The following is an 18,206-nucleotide window of genomic DNA, read 5'->3' as shown; positions in this document are numbered from 1 at the left end:
GGTTTTTGGAGGTTTAGAGGAGAGCAAACTGCACCCCGACCTCCCTCTCAGAGAGAAGCCTTAGAATGCTCTGCAGAGCTGCTGGCAGAGTTGGTTCTGAGTCACTGTCCCTGGGGATGCAGGAGCTCCTCATTGTACCCAATACTAGGGCAGCAGTGGCTGTCTGGGCAGCTCCAGACTGTCAGAGAGGTTCCAAGCAGAGATTGCACACTAAGATTTTCCCCGCTGTCCTGGGCTGGGAATGTCTGGTTTTTCCGGATGCCAGAGCTCCAGGCTAGCACCTATGAGCACCTCTCCCAGGGGAGGGTGTGGGACGCACACGTTTCAGGATTGCCGTCTGGCCAGGCTCCCATACCCTCATGGGAGCCAGACCCCACTCATTCTTGGGTGCGCTGGCGGCTCAGGGACCGGGACCTGATTTCTCGCTGCACTCTCTCTGGCTCAGCACCAGGGGAGGCTGTCCTGGGTCCGGGGACTTAAGCCCCTGTCCCTAACTTCCCCGATTCCCACAATTTTCCCCCACGATCCTTTGCTCTTTTTTGAGTGCTTTCAACCAGACCCCAAGTTAATGCTGATCCCCAGATGAGGGCACTCTCGTATTGGGGTATTACTTTCCAATCAGTCGCCTCTGGTGGCTCCCTCCCCCTTTTGTTTATCTTCCAATATCAGTCCGATGTTGCCACCCTGCTTTACCTTCCCACTGGTGTCTTCTGCTCCTGTAGAGATCCAGACATGTATAATTCTGATCTCAGGCTGATTTCATAGGTGATCAGAGTTCTTTGGTAGGTAATCAGCTGACTTTAGGGTAGAGGTTGAAAAGGCACCTCCTCCTACTTCCCCGCCATCTTGACTCCCCTATAATAAACATTTTTCTAAGAATTCTTTGACTCATTACCATCCCCTTGGGCTCCCTCTAGGTATGGGGGGAATTGCTTGATGTTTCTTAAAGACACTGTCTAGGCCTTTCTCTCAGAGCTTAGGATTTTGGAAAAAAGAAAGAGGTCTTTTTAATTTTCTACTCTGTCCCCTAAGGGAAAGGGCCCCCAAAGCTACTTGCTTAGGTGTGGAGAAGGGAAGGGGGAAATACAGAGGAAAAATCTAGTGTTTATCTTTATGTTGCTATAATAGAGCCCACTCCGCTGACAGGTCAGCTTAGATTTTATTCTCTTGGAGTTTACCCTGGATAAGACCACATGAAAAGCATTCATCACTGCTATTCCTATGTGTCCTAACTGGTTAAGATTCAGGGTGAATTTATCCATCTTCAAGTGAGAGGTAGGACATTTTAGGTTCAGAGTTTTGGCTCTCCATCTCCAAAGTGAGAGGAATATATAAATCCTTTTTAATAAGCACAACTGAGTTTACATGAGAGGGAAATTTATAAGGGGCAAACATGAAAAAAAGAACTGAAAAGCAGAGTGATAAGCCAAGGGTGGACACTGAGGTTTTTCCCAGAGGTTGGTGGAAGGGTAGGGAAGGGATGCAATAGGTTGAGATTTTACTCCTATTCAGGGACCAGAGGTTAAGCTATGGGATTTATCAAGGTGAGGAGCTGGAACTGAGGTGGCATATAGGTGAGATACAGGACCAAGGTGGGTTAGAAAAAGATCTGCTCAGGAGCACAAGGACACAATGTAAAAGGACAGAGCAGGCATATTTCTTTGTCTTGGCCTGGGTCCTGTGTTTAAAAATAAAATAAACAAACGACTCCCCTAAGAATTAATAACTATATGCTGTCCTTATTTGGCTTTCAGTTTAGAATTCACTCTGCCTGACCGATCCAGGAATCTCCAAGCCACAAAATAACCTAAAAGTAATTTCTGGCTAGCACAGATCCATGTGTGTCTAGCAAAATCACACATAATATTCCTCCGGAATCTCTATGATAATACAACCTCCAATAGGCTACAGAGATTTCCTAGAGATGGAGCTCTGCCAAAGGGAACTCATGACTTAGTGGACACTAAGTCAAAAACCAAAAAGTGGGGCTCAAGATTAAAACCAGGGAGATGTCTAGGTGGCTCAGTCCTTAAGCGTCTGCCTTCTCCTCAGGTCATGATCCAAGGGTCCTAGGATCGAGCCCTGCATCTCCTCAGGGTCTCTGCTAAGTGGGAAGTCTGCTTCTCCTTCTCCCACTCCCCTTGCTTATGTTCACTCTTTTGCTGTGCCTCTGTCAAATAAATAAATAAATAAATAACAGACTAAAATGGAATGAATCATCTGTTCCCTTCAATTAGATATTGATCCACTCTTTGGATCAGAAGCCATAAAGGAGCAGCTGGGAGGCCTACCCAAAAAGAGGGACCTGGATCCTGGTTTCTGGATCCTTGGGGAGGCTTTTAGACAGAAATCCATCTTGCCTTGTCTTCAGCTTCTCCCACCTTGGTAGCTGAACACAAGGTCTGAGTGTGACTGTCCTTGCCCTGCCACACCCTTTCCTGGTCCTGTCAGGTGACACCATCCCATTCTAACAGCAGTTCAGTGCCCCCTCCTGAGGCACTCTGAGGCACCTCTGCTCAAGGCAGGGGCGGTTCAGCTAGCTGGGGCTCTGGGCTCAGCAGGAGGCTAGCTGCCAGGTGAGAGCACCAGGGCTGAACCAGGTGTCCCAGGGGACCCTGGAGCTCTGGCCTTCAAATTTCATCCTGGAGAGTCTCTCCCATGGGCCCTCTGTCTTACCTGCCACCACCCAAGGAGAGCTGTGTGCTCTGCCTCCTCGAGGGAGAGCTGAGGGTGCTGCTGCCTGTGGGTGGTCCTGGGCTTTGCCCCTTCCCAGGAGCACATGGCTTTTATACCAGTGTTACTGGTCCTAGTAACTCAGAGAAACTCAATGACTGTTCCATATTTTTTATTTGAGAGAGAGGAGGAGAGAGAGAAAAATGGGGTAGGGGTGACGTGGGGTGGAACAGGGTGGGGGGTGTTGGACCCTGAGCACTGAGCATGAGGCAGGCAGAGGCTAGGAGGGGAGACTTGCCTCTCAGCATCCTAGGATCCTCACCTGAGCAGAAGGCAGATACTGGACTGAGCCACCTAGGCGCCCCAATAATGGCCTCCAATAAAAACATCAGATTTTCTCATACCAGTCAGTAAACAAGATACTATATTTATTAAGCCACTAATTGACCCGAAATATGTAAATGTGAGAGGAATTGGCTTCCAATTTTAGGCTAAATTTGATAAGTAAAAGTTTAATGACAATTTTAAGCAATGTGACATTAAAGATTAGTCGTAATAAAAGATGGTGTGTTTTAGGAAATAGTTCTGGCACGACTTAGTTAATCTTGGAATTATATGAATGTATAAAAAGTTTCCTCTTGAATTTTCTGGGTAAGATTCAGTTTCAATCAGTGACTTCTTTCCCCCTTTCATATGTTCTGGTTATATAATATAGTATTTTAAGTTGACTGGATAGAATTTGAATTTTTAATATATTAAGTAATAGATATTTGTGTTTTTTAAAAAGATAAAGAACAAATACACAGTTCAGTAATATTAACTATTGTCACTATGCTGCACATTGATCCCCAGAATTTATGAGTCTCATACCTGCAAGTTTGTACCTTTTAACACCTCTTTCCATTCCCATTGTCCTTCCAAGTAGAGTTTTCTTGATTATTTGTGAGATTTTCAATCCTTTCATAGGCTTATTCGCCATGTACTGCAGCGTTGGAGAACCAGACTTTTTCCAGTGTGTTTGTAGGAGCTCTTTATATTTTCTGGATACTGATTCTTTGTCCATGACAAAACATTTTTTTATTATTACTATTTTGTAGTTATGTTAGTCACCATGTAGCACATCAATAGTTTTTGATGTAGTGTTCCATGATTCACTGTATGCATTTAACACCCAGTGCTCCACGTGATACGTGCCCTCCTTAATACCCACCAGCATGCTCACCCATCCCCCCCACATTCCCCTTCTAAAACTCTCAGTTTGTCAGAGTCCACAGACTCTCATGGTTCATATCCCCCTCCGATTCTCCCCCGCTTCATTTTCCCCTTCCTTCTCCTAATGTTCTCCATGTTATTCCTTATGCTCCACAAGTAAGTGAAGCCATATGATAATTGACTCTCTCTGCTTGACTTATTCACTCAGCATAATCTCCTCCAGTCTCATCCTTGTTGATGCAAAAGTTGGGCATTCATCCTTTCTGATAGCTGAGTAATATTCCCTTACATACATATATATGGACCACATCTTCTTTATCCATTTGTCTGTTGAAGAACATCTCAACTTTTAGAAGCAGATCTGTTTCCTTCTTAAAGACTCATTGTGCCTTGATGGACATGAGTCGGAGGGGAGGAATCAAATGAGAGTTACTACTGGAGATGTCGGGTCTGGGGAAATCCTAATCGCATTGCTTCATTTTCAGAACTTTTTCTGCATCCAGAGTGTCAGGATCATGTCTGACATTTACAGATGACTACTTGAGAGGTGGTTTCAGAGAGACCGAATGCCATTTATATTCACTGCATCATACTGTAAACTGCTGAAAAAATGTAAACTTTATTTATATTTTATTTGAATGCCTATTTAAAGGATAAATTACTAAAGCAAACTATCATAAATGCAATCTTGTCCTATTCAATAGATCTGAGTGTCAAAGGAAAGAAGCCCCAAGATTCTCCACTTTCACACAGTATTCTTTTAGCAATGAGCAGCTCATGATATTGACGAGTGTCTGATTTCCAACACTGAAGGAGAACTTGGGAAATATTCTCTTTGTTTAGAATTCTTGTTCAGGCAGTTAGAAGGCCAAGTACGGGAATCCTAACAGTTAGTACCAGAGCATCCATGTTATGAAAAAGTGCAGAGGTGGATCATCATGACCAAGAAGGAAGGCAGGGAAATACCCCATCTCTACCATAATCACGATCTCCTGGAGGACTAGAGGATTCTGCCTTTGGCACAGGGATCAAAGTTCCCGTCGGTGGACATGGAAAGCAGATAGAAGCCACTCATCAGAAGGGAGAGTGGGTGCAGGAGAGCACAACCTCAGGCCTTCTGTAGCAACTTCAGCTTCTAAAAGAGAAACAAGAGCTTGTTCCAGTGGCTGAGAAAATATTGAGTCAGTCTTCTTGGGCTTCTCCATCCCTAGTTACTGCCTGGCTCAAAGCACAGCTCACACCGAGGGTCGAATACCACCTTACACTAGCCGCCACCCCCCAACCCTGGGACACCCAACCCCTGGGCACAGCAGCCTGACCAAACTCTTCCCTCATTACCACAAAACAGTCAGATCCAGGCCCGACTACTCAACACCTAGGCTCAAGACTAAAGCCACCAATGAATGATTCATCTGTTCCCATGACACAGATCCTAGCCCCCCTCAGGCCAGGTGAGAAGGCCTAAGAGAGTGGCTGGGAGCCCTACCCAGAAAGGGACCTGGATCCTGGTTCCTGTAGCCTTGGGGAAGGTTACAGGTAAAGATCCATCTTGCCTTGTCTTCAGCTTCTCCCACCTTGGTAGCTGAACACAAGGTCTGAGTGTGACTGTCCTTGCCCTGCCACACCCTTTCCTGGTCCGGTCAGGTGACAGCATCTCATTCTAACAGCAGCTCAGTGCCCCTTCCTGAGGCACTCTGAGGCACCTCTGCTCAAGGCAGGGGCAGTTCAGCTGGCTGGGGCTCTCGGCTCCACAGGAGGCTCGCTGCCAGGTTCTGAGAGCACCAGGGCTGAGTCAGGTATCCCAGGGGACCCTGGAGCTCTGGCCTTCTAATCTCATCCTGGAGAGTCTCTCCCATGGGTCCTCTGTCTTAGTTGCTACCACCCAAGCTGAGTTGTGTGGGAGCAGATCCCTGCAAACCAGCCTTTGGTTGGGTGGGCAACGGCCTTCCCACCCCTCTTCTTTGGTTCAGACACGGGCCCTTCTCCTGGAAGCAGCATGAAGAGGTCCCCCATCCCTAGGACACACCACGTGCAGCCACCTCCTGCTCTCCCCCAAGCCAGAGTGTTGCCCATGCCTGGTGCTCCGACTGTCTGCACACCACCCTCCCCCGGGCCCCTCCCCTGGTGAAAAGCTGGTCTGAGCCAGGCCTGATTTTGCTCAGTCCCTTTAGCAAAACCAGGATGAAAACATTGGGGTCAGGCGTCGGGGAGCCCTGTGCTTTTCCAGCAGCCTTAGCGAGGCGCTATCAGAGCTCAAGGCTAAGTTTGCCCAGGTAACAGCTATCGAGCATGTGAGAACTTGGTCCTGGCTCCTTTTATAGGTCAAGTTGACGGGCCAAGGACGCCCCCCAATAGCTGGGAAAACATTCTTTCTGGGTCTGTCTAGAGAGTGTTTCTGGAAGACATGAGCATTTGAATCAGTAGACTGAGTAAAGGAGACTGTCCTCATCGAATCCACGAGAGCCTTAATGGAACAAGTGGTGGAGGAAAGGTGACTTTGCTTTGGCTGGGCCATCCTTCTCCTGCCCTCAGCGTTGGTCATTAGCACTCCTGGTGTTTGGTTCTTTGGACCAGGACCTAGACTTACACCACAGATGCCCTGATTCTCAGGCCTTCGGGTTTGTGCTGGAAACCCCACCACCACCTTCCTTGTTTCTCCAGCTCACAGACCCCCTAGTCGTGAGCCAATCCCTTATAATAATTATCTACCTCAACCTCTACATCAACAGCTCCTGATGAGTCTCTTTCTTGGGAGAAGCTAATATAGTCCAATGCATCTGGTCTCATGTTCAGGTGAGAAGTTTCAGGCAATAGGACAAGGGCTGGCCATTCACCTTTCTCTGTGCTCATTTTGGGCCATCTGCCTCTCACTTCTGACTCAGTTCTACCCAGAGTACCTGTTACTCAAAGGAGCATGCCTTGGACAACAAGGAGGATTGAGTGCTTGAGGATCACAAGGAGGACGGAAGTGATCAGCCTGATGGCTCCGTGGTGATCCCACGCAGCAGCTGCAGGAGAAACAGCAGAAACAGGAGGTGCGAGCGCCCCCTGAGCGTGGTGGTGGCGGTGGGCTCCATCGAGACCCCGAGCTGGGGGAGTTCCAGGTGAGGCGCGGAGTGGCTTCCAAAGGAACCCCCGGGCCGGGAAGCAGAACGTGCTTGCTGCCGCCGGGCCGGGCTGTGCGGGAGGGCGCCTGTCTCAGGTCGGAGAGGGACTGGACCTCTGTCCGGGAAAAGCTGTTCAGCGTCGCCCAACTTCCCCTTCTTACACGTGCGGCAGAGGCGAGAGAACACGCGCGGACGCAGGCAGGAGAGGCAAAGGAAGCGGGCGAGGACGGAGCCCCAGGCGGAGCTGCCTGCTGAGCGGACTCGCCGAGGGACGCTGCCAGGCGGAGGCGGCGACAGACTGAATGGACAGACTGAATCTCCTTGGGACTGCAGCCGCCAGGGTCTAGATCTCTGGGAGGGGGCGGGGTGCGGATGGGCGGAGCTCCCCGCTAGTCTTTAAAATCTAGAAGATTTTCACCCCCCAAAATTAAAAACCACTAGAGAGACACATGTGCCTATGGGTGTGACCAGTTAAGTGGTTTATTTTTGGGCACTAGGTCATTTTTACCCCCATTTTTTATAAGAATCAAGTTTGGTCCTCCGTGTTATTTCTTATGCTCCACAAATAAGTGAAACCATATGATAATTGACTCTCTCTGCTTATTTCACTCAGCATAATCTCTTCCAGTCCCGTCCATGTTGGGTAACATGGGTAACAAAAGTTGGGTATTCATCCTTTCTGATGGAGGCATAATACTCCATAGTGTATATGGACCACATCTTCCTCATCCATTCGTCTGTTGAAGGGCATCTTGGTTCTTTCCACAGTTTGGCGACTGTGGCCATTGCTGCTATAAACATTGGGGTACAGATGGCCCTTCTTTTCACTACATCTGTGTCTTTGGGGTAAATACCCAGTAGTGCAATTGCAGGGTCATAGGGAAACTCTATTTTTAATTTCTTAAGGAATCTCCACACTGTTTTCCAAAGTGGCTGCACCAACTTCATTCCCACCAGGAGTGTAAGAGGGTTCCCCTTTCTCCACATCCTCTCCAACACTTGTCTTGTTAATTTTGGCCATTCTAACTGGTGTAAGGTGGTATCTCAATGTGGTTTTTCATTTGATTCTCCCTGATGGCTAGTGATGATGAACATCTTTTCATGTGTCTGATAGCCATTTGTATGTCTTCACTGGAGAAGTGTCTGTTCATATCTTCTGCCCATTTTTGGACATGGTTATCTGTTTTGGTTGTGTTGATTTCAGAAGTTCTTTATAGATCCTGGATATCGGCCTTTTGTCTGTACTGTCATTTGCAAATATCTTCTCCCATTCTGTGGGTTGCCTCTTTGTTTTGTTGACTGTTTCCTTTGCTGTGCAGAAGCTTTTGATCTTGAAGAATCATTTTCGCTTTTGTTTCCTTTGCCTTTGGAGACGTATCTTGAAAGAAGTTGCTGTGGCTGATACTGAAGAGGTTACTACCTATGTTCTCCTCTAGGATCTGATGGATTTCTGTCTCACATTGAGGTCTTTTAACCATTTCAAGTTTATCTTTCTGTACGGTGTAAGAGAATGGTTGAGTTTCATTCTTCTGCATATGGCTGTCCAATTTTCCCAGCACCATTTATTGAAGAGATTGTCTTTTTTCCACTGAATATTTTTTCCTGTTTTGTCGAAGATTATTTGACCATAGAGTTGAGGGTCCATATCTGGGCTCTCTAGGGAACACAAGCAGGGGGAGTAAGAGAGGAAGAAGCAGGCTTCCCACTGAGCAGGGTACTTGATCAGGGATCATGACCTGAGCTGAAGGTAGACACTTAATGACTAAGCCACCCAGACCCCTTGTTTTGGTTTGTTTTTTTTTTTAAGATTTATTTATTTGGGGGGGGGGTTGTTTGGGGGAGGGGCAGAGGGAGAGGAAAGAGAGTCTTTAAGCAGACTGGGCACTGAGAGCAGAGCTGGATGGAGCTGGACATGGGGCATGACCCTGAGATCACCACCTGAGCTGAAATTAAGGGTCGGATGCCTAATTGACTGCACCACCCAGGCACTCCAAGACAAGTCCCATCTTTCTAGTCATTTAAAACAATGAGGACTCATAACACAGATTTAAATAAGCCACACAAGCAACTTTGCTTAAGAAGAAATTTGTTTTGTCTTTTCCATCTCAGAGCAAAGACCCAGTGTCTGAGGTCTTTATTCTGCTTCTCCCAGATAAGGAAAGAGGTGACAATTTCACTACTAATAGGCCATTTTACAGAGTGTTACAGAGAACTTTCTTTTGACTCTGGAAGTTTCACTGCTTTCCACAGAAGGATTTACCACTTCATAATTCTGGAAATCATCTTATAATCCGCAGTAATACATTATAGTTAGCAACTATTTGCATGGAAATTTATTTTAAAATACTTTTTATAAGTAAACAAACTAAAATATACCTGTATAATATAAACAACAATGAATGCTATATTTTTAAGCTCTCAAAGATGTAACCCCAAAGCCTTAAATTGGAAAAATTAGGTAAGTTCTGAAATATCCCACATAATTACAAAACTAATTCATCCTGCCTCTCCTGGAAGAAGTAGAAAAAAGAAAATCATTGTTTTACTTGTTTGCTTTTCTTTAGGTAAGCTTTAAGATATGATTTATGAGCATAGCAAAACCCTCATATCTTCCACACTGTTGCAAACAAAGCAAGAGAGATACATTCCCTCCTCAGTTCAAGTCTGGGCAAATTATGCTGCGTAATATATTCTGAAATAAGTCAGAGCTTAACTACCCAGGAACACGTCTTAGAAATAAACAAGGATCAGAAGAGGAAAGGAGTGTGCTATCATTTAAAAGTATTTGACTTGCTGGGACACCTGGCTGGCTCAGTCGGTGGAGAGAGGGACTCCTGATGTCAGGGTTGTGAGCTTGAGCACCGTGATGGGTGTGGAGATTACTTAAAATCTTGAAGGGATACCTGGGTGGCTCAGTTCAGTCTCGACACTGTCTCAGGCATGATCTCAGGGTCCTGAGATGGAGACCGGCATGGGACTCTGCACAGGGCATGGAGGTTGCTTGAGATTCTCTCTCTCTGCCTCTTCCCCCACCGCCACTCTTCCTGTCTACACACACACACACAAAGAAGTCTTTAAAAACACTTGACTCGCTGATAAAGAACAAGATAAAGGTAAATTGGAATTTTCATCCTAAACTGCAATAAATCTGTGTTAAGTACTACAGAAACACTGATTTCTTTTGAAAACTAAACACACTAGGTCAGAGGCAATATAAAACTCAGACCAATTTTTAAGCATATCCAGTTAAGACATTTTATAGTGATAAGAATATTGTTAAGTAATCTGATTTACAACACACTGCTGTGAACGGAGTCTTAATAACAAGGAGGTTTTGCAATCCAGATCTGTACTGTGTGGACACAAATGATTCAGTGGAGGTTGAGAAATTAACAGAGACCCCTGAAGTCAGGGCACAGAGTGGGGCCATACTAAGAGAAGAGGCTTAGATACTATATATCAAAATCCATGTGGTTGGTTGGTTTCTGTGATTTTCTTTTTTTTTTTCATTGTGTCTTCTTCCTAATTGTAACACTTCAGGAAAAGATTATTCACAACCCCAATATGACTATCATCATTTTTGGTGTGTATCGTTATGGTCTTTCTCTGTATGAGCTGATGACAATAAGTAAGAAGTGCCATTTATTGGGTGATTTCTTTGTACCAGGCACCAGGCACAGTGCTCATGAGCCTTTATGTCACTCAACTTAATGTCACAAATGTCTGGGTAGGTATTATCTTTTGCATCAGACTCATGAGGAAATGAGTCAGAGGCTTCGTTGCCCAAGATGATACAAATGATCAATTTGTCAGTTTGGATGTCAACCCAGATCTTTCTAAATATAGCTTGGGGGTTCCCAAAGTATATCCAGTTATAGGAAATATAAATTTATATCCTCCATTAGTCTATGAACTTGTCAATATGTTCTATTTATTGACATTTATTCATATATTCTAGTAACATTTACAATGTTAACAACAATAAATATTGCTATTAATAATAAATAACAATAAATGATTACATTTACTTATCTATTCTAGTAACATATCTAGTCATGTTACCACATAAACTTCACAGTTGCCACTTTAACTTTTAACCTCTGCTATCGGACATATACTTTATCAATTTTTTCACCATTATAAATAATGGCAAGATAAATTTTCTGGCTCCTACTCTTTTCTTTAGCAATGGGGTCTGCTATGTATATCTCCAAGACACTTGGTCTCAGCTCCATGACTCATGTGTGGCAAGGTCCTTTAGGGCAGATTGCTTTCTCTCACAGAGTCTTCTAGTATACTGGGGATTATAACAGAACCTAGATCTCTGGCTGTTGTGAGGAGAGTGAGTTCATGTGTCTAAGGACCTTACAATAATGCCTAGCACCCAAATCAGCAGCCGTGACAAACATGGCTGATGGGTCAGCCATCAATTGGTGACATCTCATTCCATGTGTCCCCATCATTTCATGATGTTTTTATTCATCTCAAACGGCCCCGTGACAAATTCTCTGCAAGAGCTTTTGTAAACGATATTCATGCTCAGTTAGCTTCCAACTCTGTATACTCACAAGATTTGGAAAAAGAGGCAGTTCTAGAAGGAAAAACGTACAAGTTTCAGAAGCATAAAGAGCTTCAAGAGGTTAAGCCTCCAGGCAAGGCAAACCCAGGGCATGTGGGTAGATAAATCTTTGACCTGGCTGCAAAGGAGGGCACCTGGGGACCTGAGCTGCACGCTTCTAGTAACATGTTGCTGGGGATCTGAAGTATGAGTATGACAGTGTTTTCCAGAATGAGGACCAAACTCTGTTGTCACACATTTTTATCCCTAACATCTACATAATTGAATTCCCAGACACATTCACTAGGGAAGGGAAGGGGAAAGAAGGAAGAGGAAGAAAAGTGACTCAGAAACTCCTACTAGTAAACTTAACTTTTTTTTTTTTTTAATTTCCACGAGCAAATTCTTCCCTTGCTTATTATCCTTTCGATTTCCCGTTAGCTTGTAAGAAAGCTCCTTTGGTGAGGTTGGTTTCTTCCAGATGTGCAGTGAGAACAAGAAAAAGGGATTTTGTTTCTTCACTGCTGGGAATTGTTTAGTCCATGTTTGAGCAAGGAGGAAGGATGTGTGTGTAATAACCCCGGGGCCGGCTCAGGGATGTTGGTGGAGGTCCAAGTGAGAGTGTCTCTTGCTTTTGCTTCAAGGAGAAAATATTGGGATTCCTTCCAATGTCTGCCTCAGGACTGAGCAGTCACGGGGTGACTTTTGATGTCTGCTCCCCTGACAAGGGTCCTGATCTTTCTCTCAGGTGGTAGTGAGTAAGGAGATGGGCCCTTGTTGGTATGGTTTCCCAGACTCTTGTCTTTGGACCTTCAGGTCCTAGAGACTCCAGATTTCCCAAGTGGCTGAGGCTCCCCACACCACCTGCAATGTCGCTATATCATTCTTATGTTATCATAACTCAAAGAGCAAAATGCAATCAAACACACAGCCAACCACATGTGGGTGCAATCAAGGTTTTATTCCCTCAAGTGGCTTTAATCTCCAACAACCATACATTTTTTTTTTTTTTTTTTGCCTCCTGTATGGGCCTTACTATCATTCAGAGCATCTGCCAGAAGTAAAACCACAGAATAAAAAAAGCTTCATTATTAACTTTTTAAAAAAAGAAATGTGCCTTCAACTTCCTCTTTTCAATTAAAGTCAAATCCTTTCCTATCCCTTTTTACAAAAGGGACCATAGTTCATGGGAATCAGTTGGGCCCACTTCGAAATTTCTGACACCAAGTTTCCCTTCTCATTTTTGTCTAATGAAAGCCATTGCACGTGGAATCATGAGTCGTGAAAGCCAAGCTAAGAAATGGGTGTGCCATGAGTAGTCTAATTAGCCAAATCTAATTAGATTAATTAGTCTATTAGAAATATTAGTCTAATTAGTCTAATCTAATTAGATTTTGCTCCTGCAATAACTCGACACAAACCATGACTTATAAAAATATGAGCCTAGGGCGCCTGGGTGGCTCAGTGGGTTGAACCTCTGCCTTTGGCTCAGGTCATGATCTCAGGGTCTGGGAGGGAGCCCTGCATTGGGTTCTCTGCTCAGTGGGGAGCCTGCTTCCCCTTCTCTCTTTCTAACAGCCTCTCTGCCTACTTGTGATCTCTGCCTGTCAAATAAATAAGTAAAATCTTTAATTAAAAAATTTGAGCCTAAAATAAACTTTTTTTTTTTCCTTAGAGCTTTTCAACCCTTTTAAATCGAATTTCTGTGAATCCTTTCAGATTAGCCTCAGTCTAGAAAATCCAGAAGCAGGCCATGGTGCCCTCTCTGCCCAACCTTCCAGGCTTCTCAGAAACCATCTATAAAACAGGAGTCAAAGCTACTCCTCTGGATGGCGCGGAACCAAAATCCCTTGGAAGGAGGATGCTTCATCTCTCACTTGGCTTTACTGCCCAAGGGGTCTCCTCGGGGCCGCCACCCAACAGGTGCCAGGGCAGCAGGACCCGGAGGTCTGGCCCGGCCTCCTCCCGCGGAGTGCTCACCCGTGCGCGGCGAGGCTCCCAGGTCTCCCCGCCGGCCTTCCAGGGCGCGGCTGAGGCTGCACCTGCTGTAGCCGCGGTGCAGCCCGAACTTGCAGACGCTGCGGCCGCGGGCGGTGCAGTTGCAGAGGCAGCAACCTAGCTCAACCGCGGCTGGGGACGCGGGCCGCCGGGGCAGCTCCACCACCGCCACCGAGCAGCGCGGCTCGGAGCAGCAGGCCGCCACGCACTGCCGCCAGTCCCGCACGGTCTCCGGCGCGCTCAGGAAGCTGGCGCCGGCCGCCAGGGAGTCCTTGGTGTGGATGATGGTGTCTGGCGTGGCACAGTAGCCGCCGTCGCATGGGCCCCGGCAGCCCTCCTCGCGGAGACGGCCGCCTGCGCGCAGCTCCAGCTCCCGCTCCTTCTGCGGCCGCTCCTGCTGCAGCAGCCGGCGGAACTCCTCCAGCAGCTGCTCCACCCCCGAGAGCTGCGTGTGCAGCTCGGACGGCGTGGACGGCGGGACGGCCCCACGGTCGCTCGGCAGCCAGGGGCAGAGCAGCCGCAGCCCGCGCAGCGCAGGGTTCCGCGGCGACCGCCCCCGCCCGCGCTTTCCCGGGCGGCGAAGGCCACGGCAGCCGGCAGCTGAGGCAGCGGGCCTAGGAGGGGCCGCAGAGTGCGAGGAAGGCGGGCGAGCGCGGGGCCTGTGCCCCTCCGGTGTGGCCGCGGCGGCCACTATGCCCCGGCGCCTCACAGCGCGGCCACCTCGGGGCCCGGTTGCGCCCTCCGGTCTTTGTCGCGCAGTCACCGGCGGAAACCGCAGCCGCGAGTGGCATAACCGGCCCCGCCTGGCACCGCCGCTCGTGCTTGGGGAGGCTTCCGGGAACGCCCGCGCCGCTCTGCCAAGACCGGACGTTCTCTGAGGCGCCCAGACCGCCGCAGCGCGGATCAGCACCTGGGCTGTGAACAGTGGCCGCGGCGGGGGCGAGGGCGCGCCAAGCTTCGCCCGGCTCCCCCTCCCTCCGCCCGCGTGTGGCCCCGCCCCCGCCTCCCACCAGCCCCGCCCCTCTCGCGTGGGGTCCAGCTCCTTGCTCGCGTCGATCACATGCGCACACCGCCCTCTGCAGGCTCCTCCAAGCTGGGAGGGTGCAGCAGGGAGACCTGCTGGGTGGGTTTCTATGCTGAGCAGAAGAACATGGAGGACACGGGGAGATGGAGAGGAGAAGGGAGTTGTGGGAAATTGGAAGGGGAGATGAACCATGAGAGATTATGGACTCTGAAAAACAACCTGAGGGTTTTGAAGGGGCGGGGGGTCGGGGGGTGGGGGTGAGAGGTTGGGGAACCAGGTGGAGGGTAATAGAGAGGGCACATATTGCATGGAGCACTGGGTGTGGTGCAAAAACAATGAATACTGTTACGATGAAAATAAATAAATTTAAAATTAAAAAAAAAAAAAGAAAGAAAGAAAGCTGGATGCGGGACTCCATCCCAGTACCCTGGGATCATGACCTGAGCAGAAGGCAGAGGCTTTAACCCACTGAGCCACTCAGGTGCCCCGCTGGGTGGGTTTCTAGTGGTGGGGTATGTACTGAGCGTGCATGGGCAACCGTGGCACTCCGCGTCTGGGCGGGGGATTGTGTCTAAACCCACTCGGCTTTATTGACCTGCGAGATCTGCTTGGGGAAGCTCATATCTTTGTGGTCTGCTTTAGAAAAGGGACATGAATGGGGGAACCAGTTCAGACAGTCTTCTTCCTTCACCTCCAACGTCCTCGTCACGTTCGGTCCCGAGATGCACTTGGGTAGCACAAGGCGGGCAACGCTGTTGAAAAATATAAAAATCAAGTAGTCACTTGCAGTCATATTTCCACAGACATAACCGGAAATCCAAACACATCCAATTATGAGGACCTGATGAGCTATCTCTATATGGCGTGTAGAGAGGCCTTCAGCTTGGATCATGTAAGATCTAGTGAAGATGTATTTTATTTAATTAAATTTAGCAGATAACCTTTTCCTTTACGGAGATACGCTTGACATATAACATGTTAGTTTCAGGTGTACATAATGATTCAACACTTGTATATATGGTTCACGGATCACTGCAACATCTGTCACCATACACAGTTACAAAACTAAGCACAGCGTTTTGTTTTCTTTTTAAAGACTTACTTACCTGAGAGAGAGAGAGAGCACCAGCAGGAGGGGCAGAGGCTGACTGAGCCCAGCTTAGGCCAAGGCTCACCGCCCACTCAGGTGGATCCTAGGACCTGGAGATCCTCACCTCAGGGGAAACCAGGAGTGGGTGGCTCAACCCACTGCGCAACCTAGTGGCCCCAAAGCGGTAATGTTTTAAATGGCATAGTAAGGTTTATGGAAATCCCATCCCACGGAGACCACACGTGGGTTGTAACTGACTGCCAGTGGCTTCTACATTTTTTTTTTTTTCAGTTTCTATTGATTCGTCTTTCTCCTGATTATGGATCACATTTTCTTGCTTTTTGGCACGTCCAGAAGTTTTGTTTTTGTTTTTTTTTTGATTGGATGCATGAACATTGTAATTTCTACATGGTTCAGTGTTGTTTTTAGGAGGGAAACAGAAAATAATTGGATAGAAAAATAGTTTCTGAATATATATATGGTTTTAGAGCTTATATTTAGGAGCCCATTGCTTTCAGATCTAGAACAAAGAAGGAGATAGAACTAGAAGGTAAAAATACAAAAGAAAAAAGAAAATCCATTATTTCTTGCTATTCCATGAAAAGGAAAATTCATAGAGTTCATGAGGTTGTGTATAGGCATGGGTCTGAAGCTGAAATAGTAACCTCTTAGCCCTACAGGGAGTGGCCCTCTTTGGGTTACAGGTTCTTCCACCTCAGAGATATTCTCCCCATGCAACTGAAGCCACTTAATGATGTCCTTGACAGCATAAGGATTCCTTTCAGCTTAGACCTCAGAGAGCTCCAGTAGGCTTATGATAAGGAGAAACTGTCATGGTGATCAAAATGGACCCTGAAGGTATAAAAATGGACCCTGAAGGTAGCATTCAAGTCTTCTAAATACTAGCTGTGACAAAAGAATTATTAATATGAAAAATAAACACATATGATAATGGGATATAGCATTAATTAACAATTGTAATGATTTCAAAGTTTGCCAAGCACTTTCAGGTACATGATTTCATATGGTCTTCACAGAGATCTTAAGATGGACAAAGAACCCTTATTCAAGCCATTGGGACAGTGGAAGAGAGGTCAGTACAAAATGAGACTCAGCTCATGTATTCCACAGGGGAGATAATGAGGGACAGTGGGAGGGACAGTGTTCCTCAGGGACATTCATTTTCAATCCTTCCAGCACTGCTAAAGATGCCCCCTCTCTAACTTCACTACAGGGTCCTTTGGAGAAAAGTGGAAATGAATTAATGTCTTTACCATTAATGGTGGTTATTTCTGGGGTGTGACATGGGAACAGAGGAAGGGGATAGACACTTTTTTACTTTATAAGACTTCATATCAGTTGAAATTTTTAAAATGAGGTTGTCATTTTTCATAAAATAAAGCAGTCCCTTTATTCTGCTGCAGTCATAATAGAGCAAAGGGGTTGAATTTAGCATATGAAGTTAGGTGAAAAATCCAGAAAAAGGGACCCATAAGTGGCTCAGTAGATTAATCTACTGCCTTCGGCTCGGGTCATGATCCATGATCCCAGAGTCCTGGGATCCAGTCCCGCATCAGGGTCCTTGCTCAGTGGGGAGCCTGCTTCTCTCTCTGCCTCTGCCTGCCACTTTGCCTGCTTGTGCGCTCTCTCTCTCTGACAAATAAATAAATAAAATCTTTAAAAAAAGAAAAATCCAGAAAAAAATATAAAAAGTAACAATGTACATTGGACATCAGATAATAGGCAGCAGAGCACCCGGGAGAAGGGACACTAAGGAAGGGATCCTTTTGACTGCCCTGGCTTCCTGTCCAGAGAGAGATTCCAAACTGCAGGGCTGGGAGGGGAACCCAAAGGGAAACTGGCAGTCTCTCTGAGCAGAGAAAATGGAATTGAGAATTCGGAGGGGGTGGCCAGGTGCCTAGAATCCACAGAGCAGAGTACCAGAGGGGAGAGAACTACACAGAAAGAATTCTGGAGATGTGCAGGGGCCCCCTCCCCCACCCCAAGCCTTCCCTAGAGTACTGGTCAAGTACATGCATATGAGGAAACCATCCAAGGCAGAGAAAGAACCACTGGAATGAAGCAGACAGAATAATTTCCCAGCTGCACAGGCCTGGGAATAGTCGATGTTCTGGGCAGCCTGAGTGGAGAACCTGTAATTCCAGGGTGCGGGGGTGAATGTCAGGATGTCAAGGATTACAAAGAAGTTCAAGGACTCTTGAGCTAGCAGGTGATAGACAGATGTTCATGCTTTGACTGTGGTGATGGTCTCACTGGAGCATGCGTATGTGAAGCCTCATCAGACTGTATACTTGAAGTAGATATAGCTTCTTGTCTTCAATCACACTTTAATAAAACTCTGAAAAACAGGTGTGTTTGCATGGTGTATTAGGAGGGAGGATTGGGCTGATTATGATTTGTGATAGAGCAAATAAATCATGTATCTCCAACTTCTGCTTTTTCTCCTTTCATTTTTATCCGAAGCAAAATATCTTTGTTTCAAAAACCTAAACATCAACACCTTATCCATGAATGAAGCATTCA

General features: G+C 46.7%; 1 protein-coding gene across 1 annotated transcript; it reads right to left on the bottom strand.

Moving 5' to 3' along the window:
• Window positions 1–13,110: 13,110 nt before the first annotated feature.
• Window positions 13,111–15,365, bottom strand: LOC123942086. Its single transcript, XM_046006040.1, has 2 exons — window positions 15,264–15,365; window positions 13,111–14,641 (listed from the first exon to the last, which is right to left on the bottom strand). The coding sequence occupies exons 1-2, from the start codon at window positions 15,363–15,365 to the stop codon at window positions 13,424–13,426; spliced, it is 1,320 nt and encodes a 439-aa protein (XP_045861996.1). The 3' UTR covers window positions 13,111–13,423.
• Window positions 15,366–18,206: the final 2,841 nt, after the last annotated feature.

The sequence above is a fragment of the Meles meles genome, chromosome 5 (assembly GCF_922984935.1).
Source record: "Meles meles chromosome 5, mMelMel3.1 paternal haplotype, whole genome shotgun sequence".
Taxonomy (NCBI): Eukaryota; Metazoa; Chordata; class Mammalia; order Carnivora; family Mustelidae; genus Meles; species Meles meles.
This window is presented reverse-complemented; position numbering and strand designations above follow the sequence as displayed.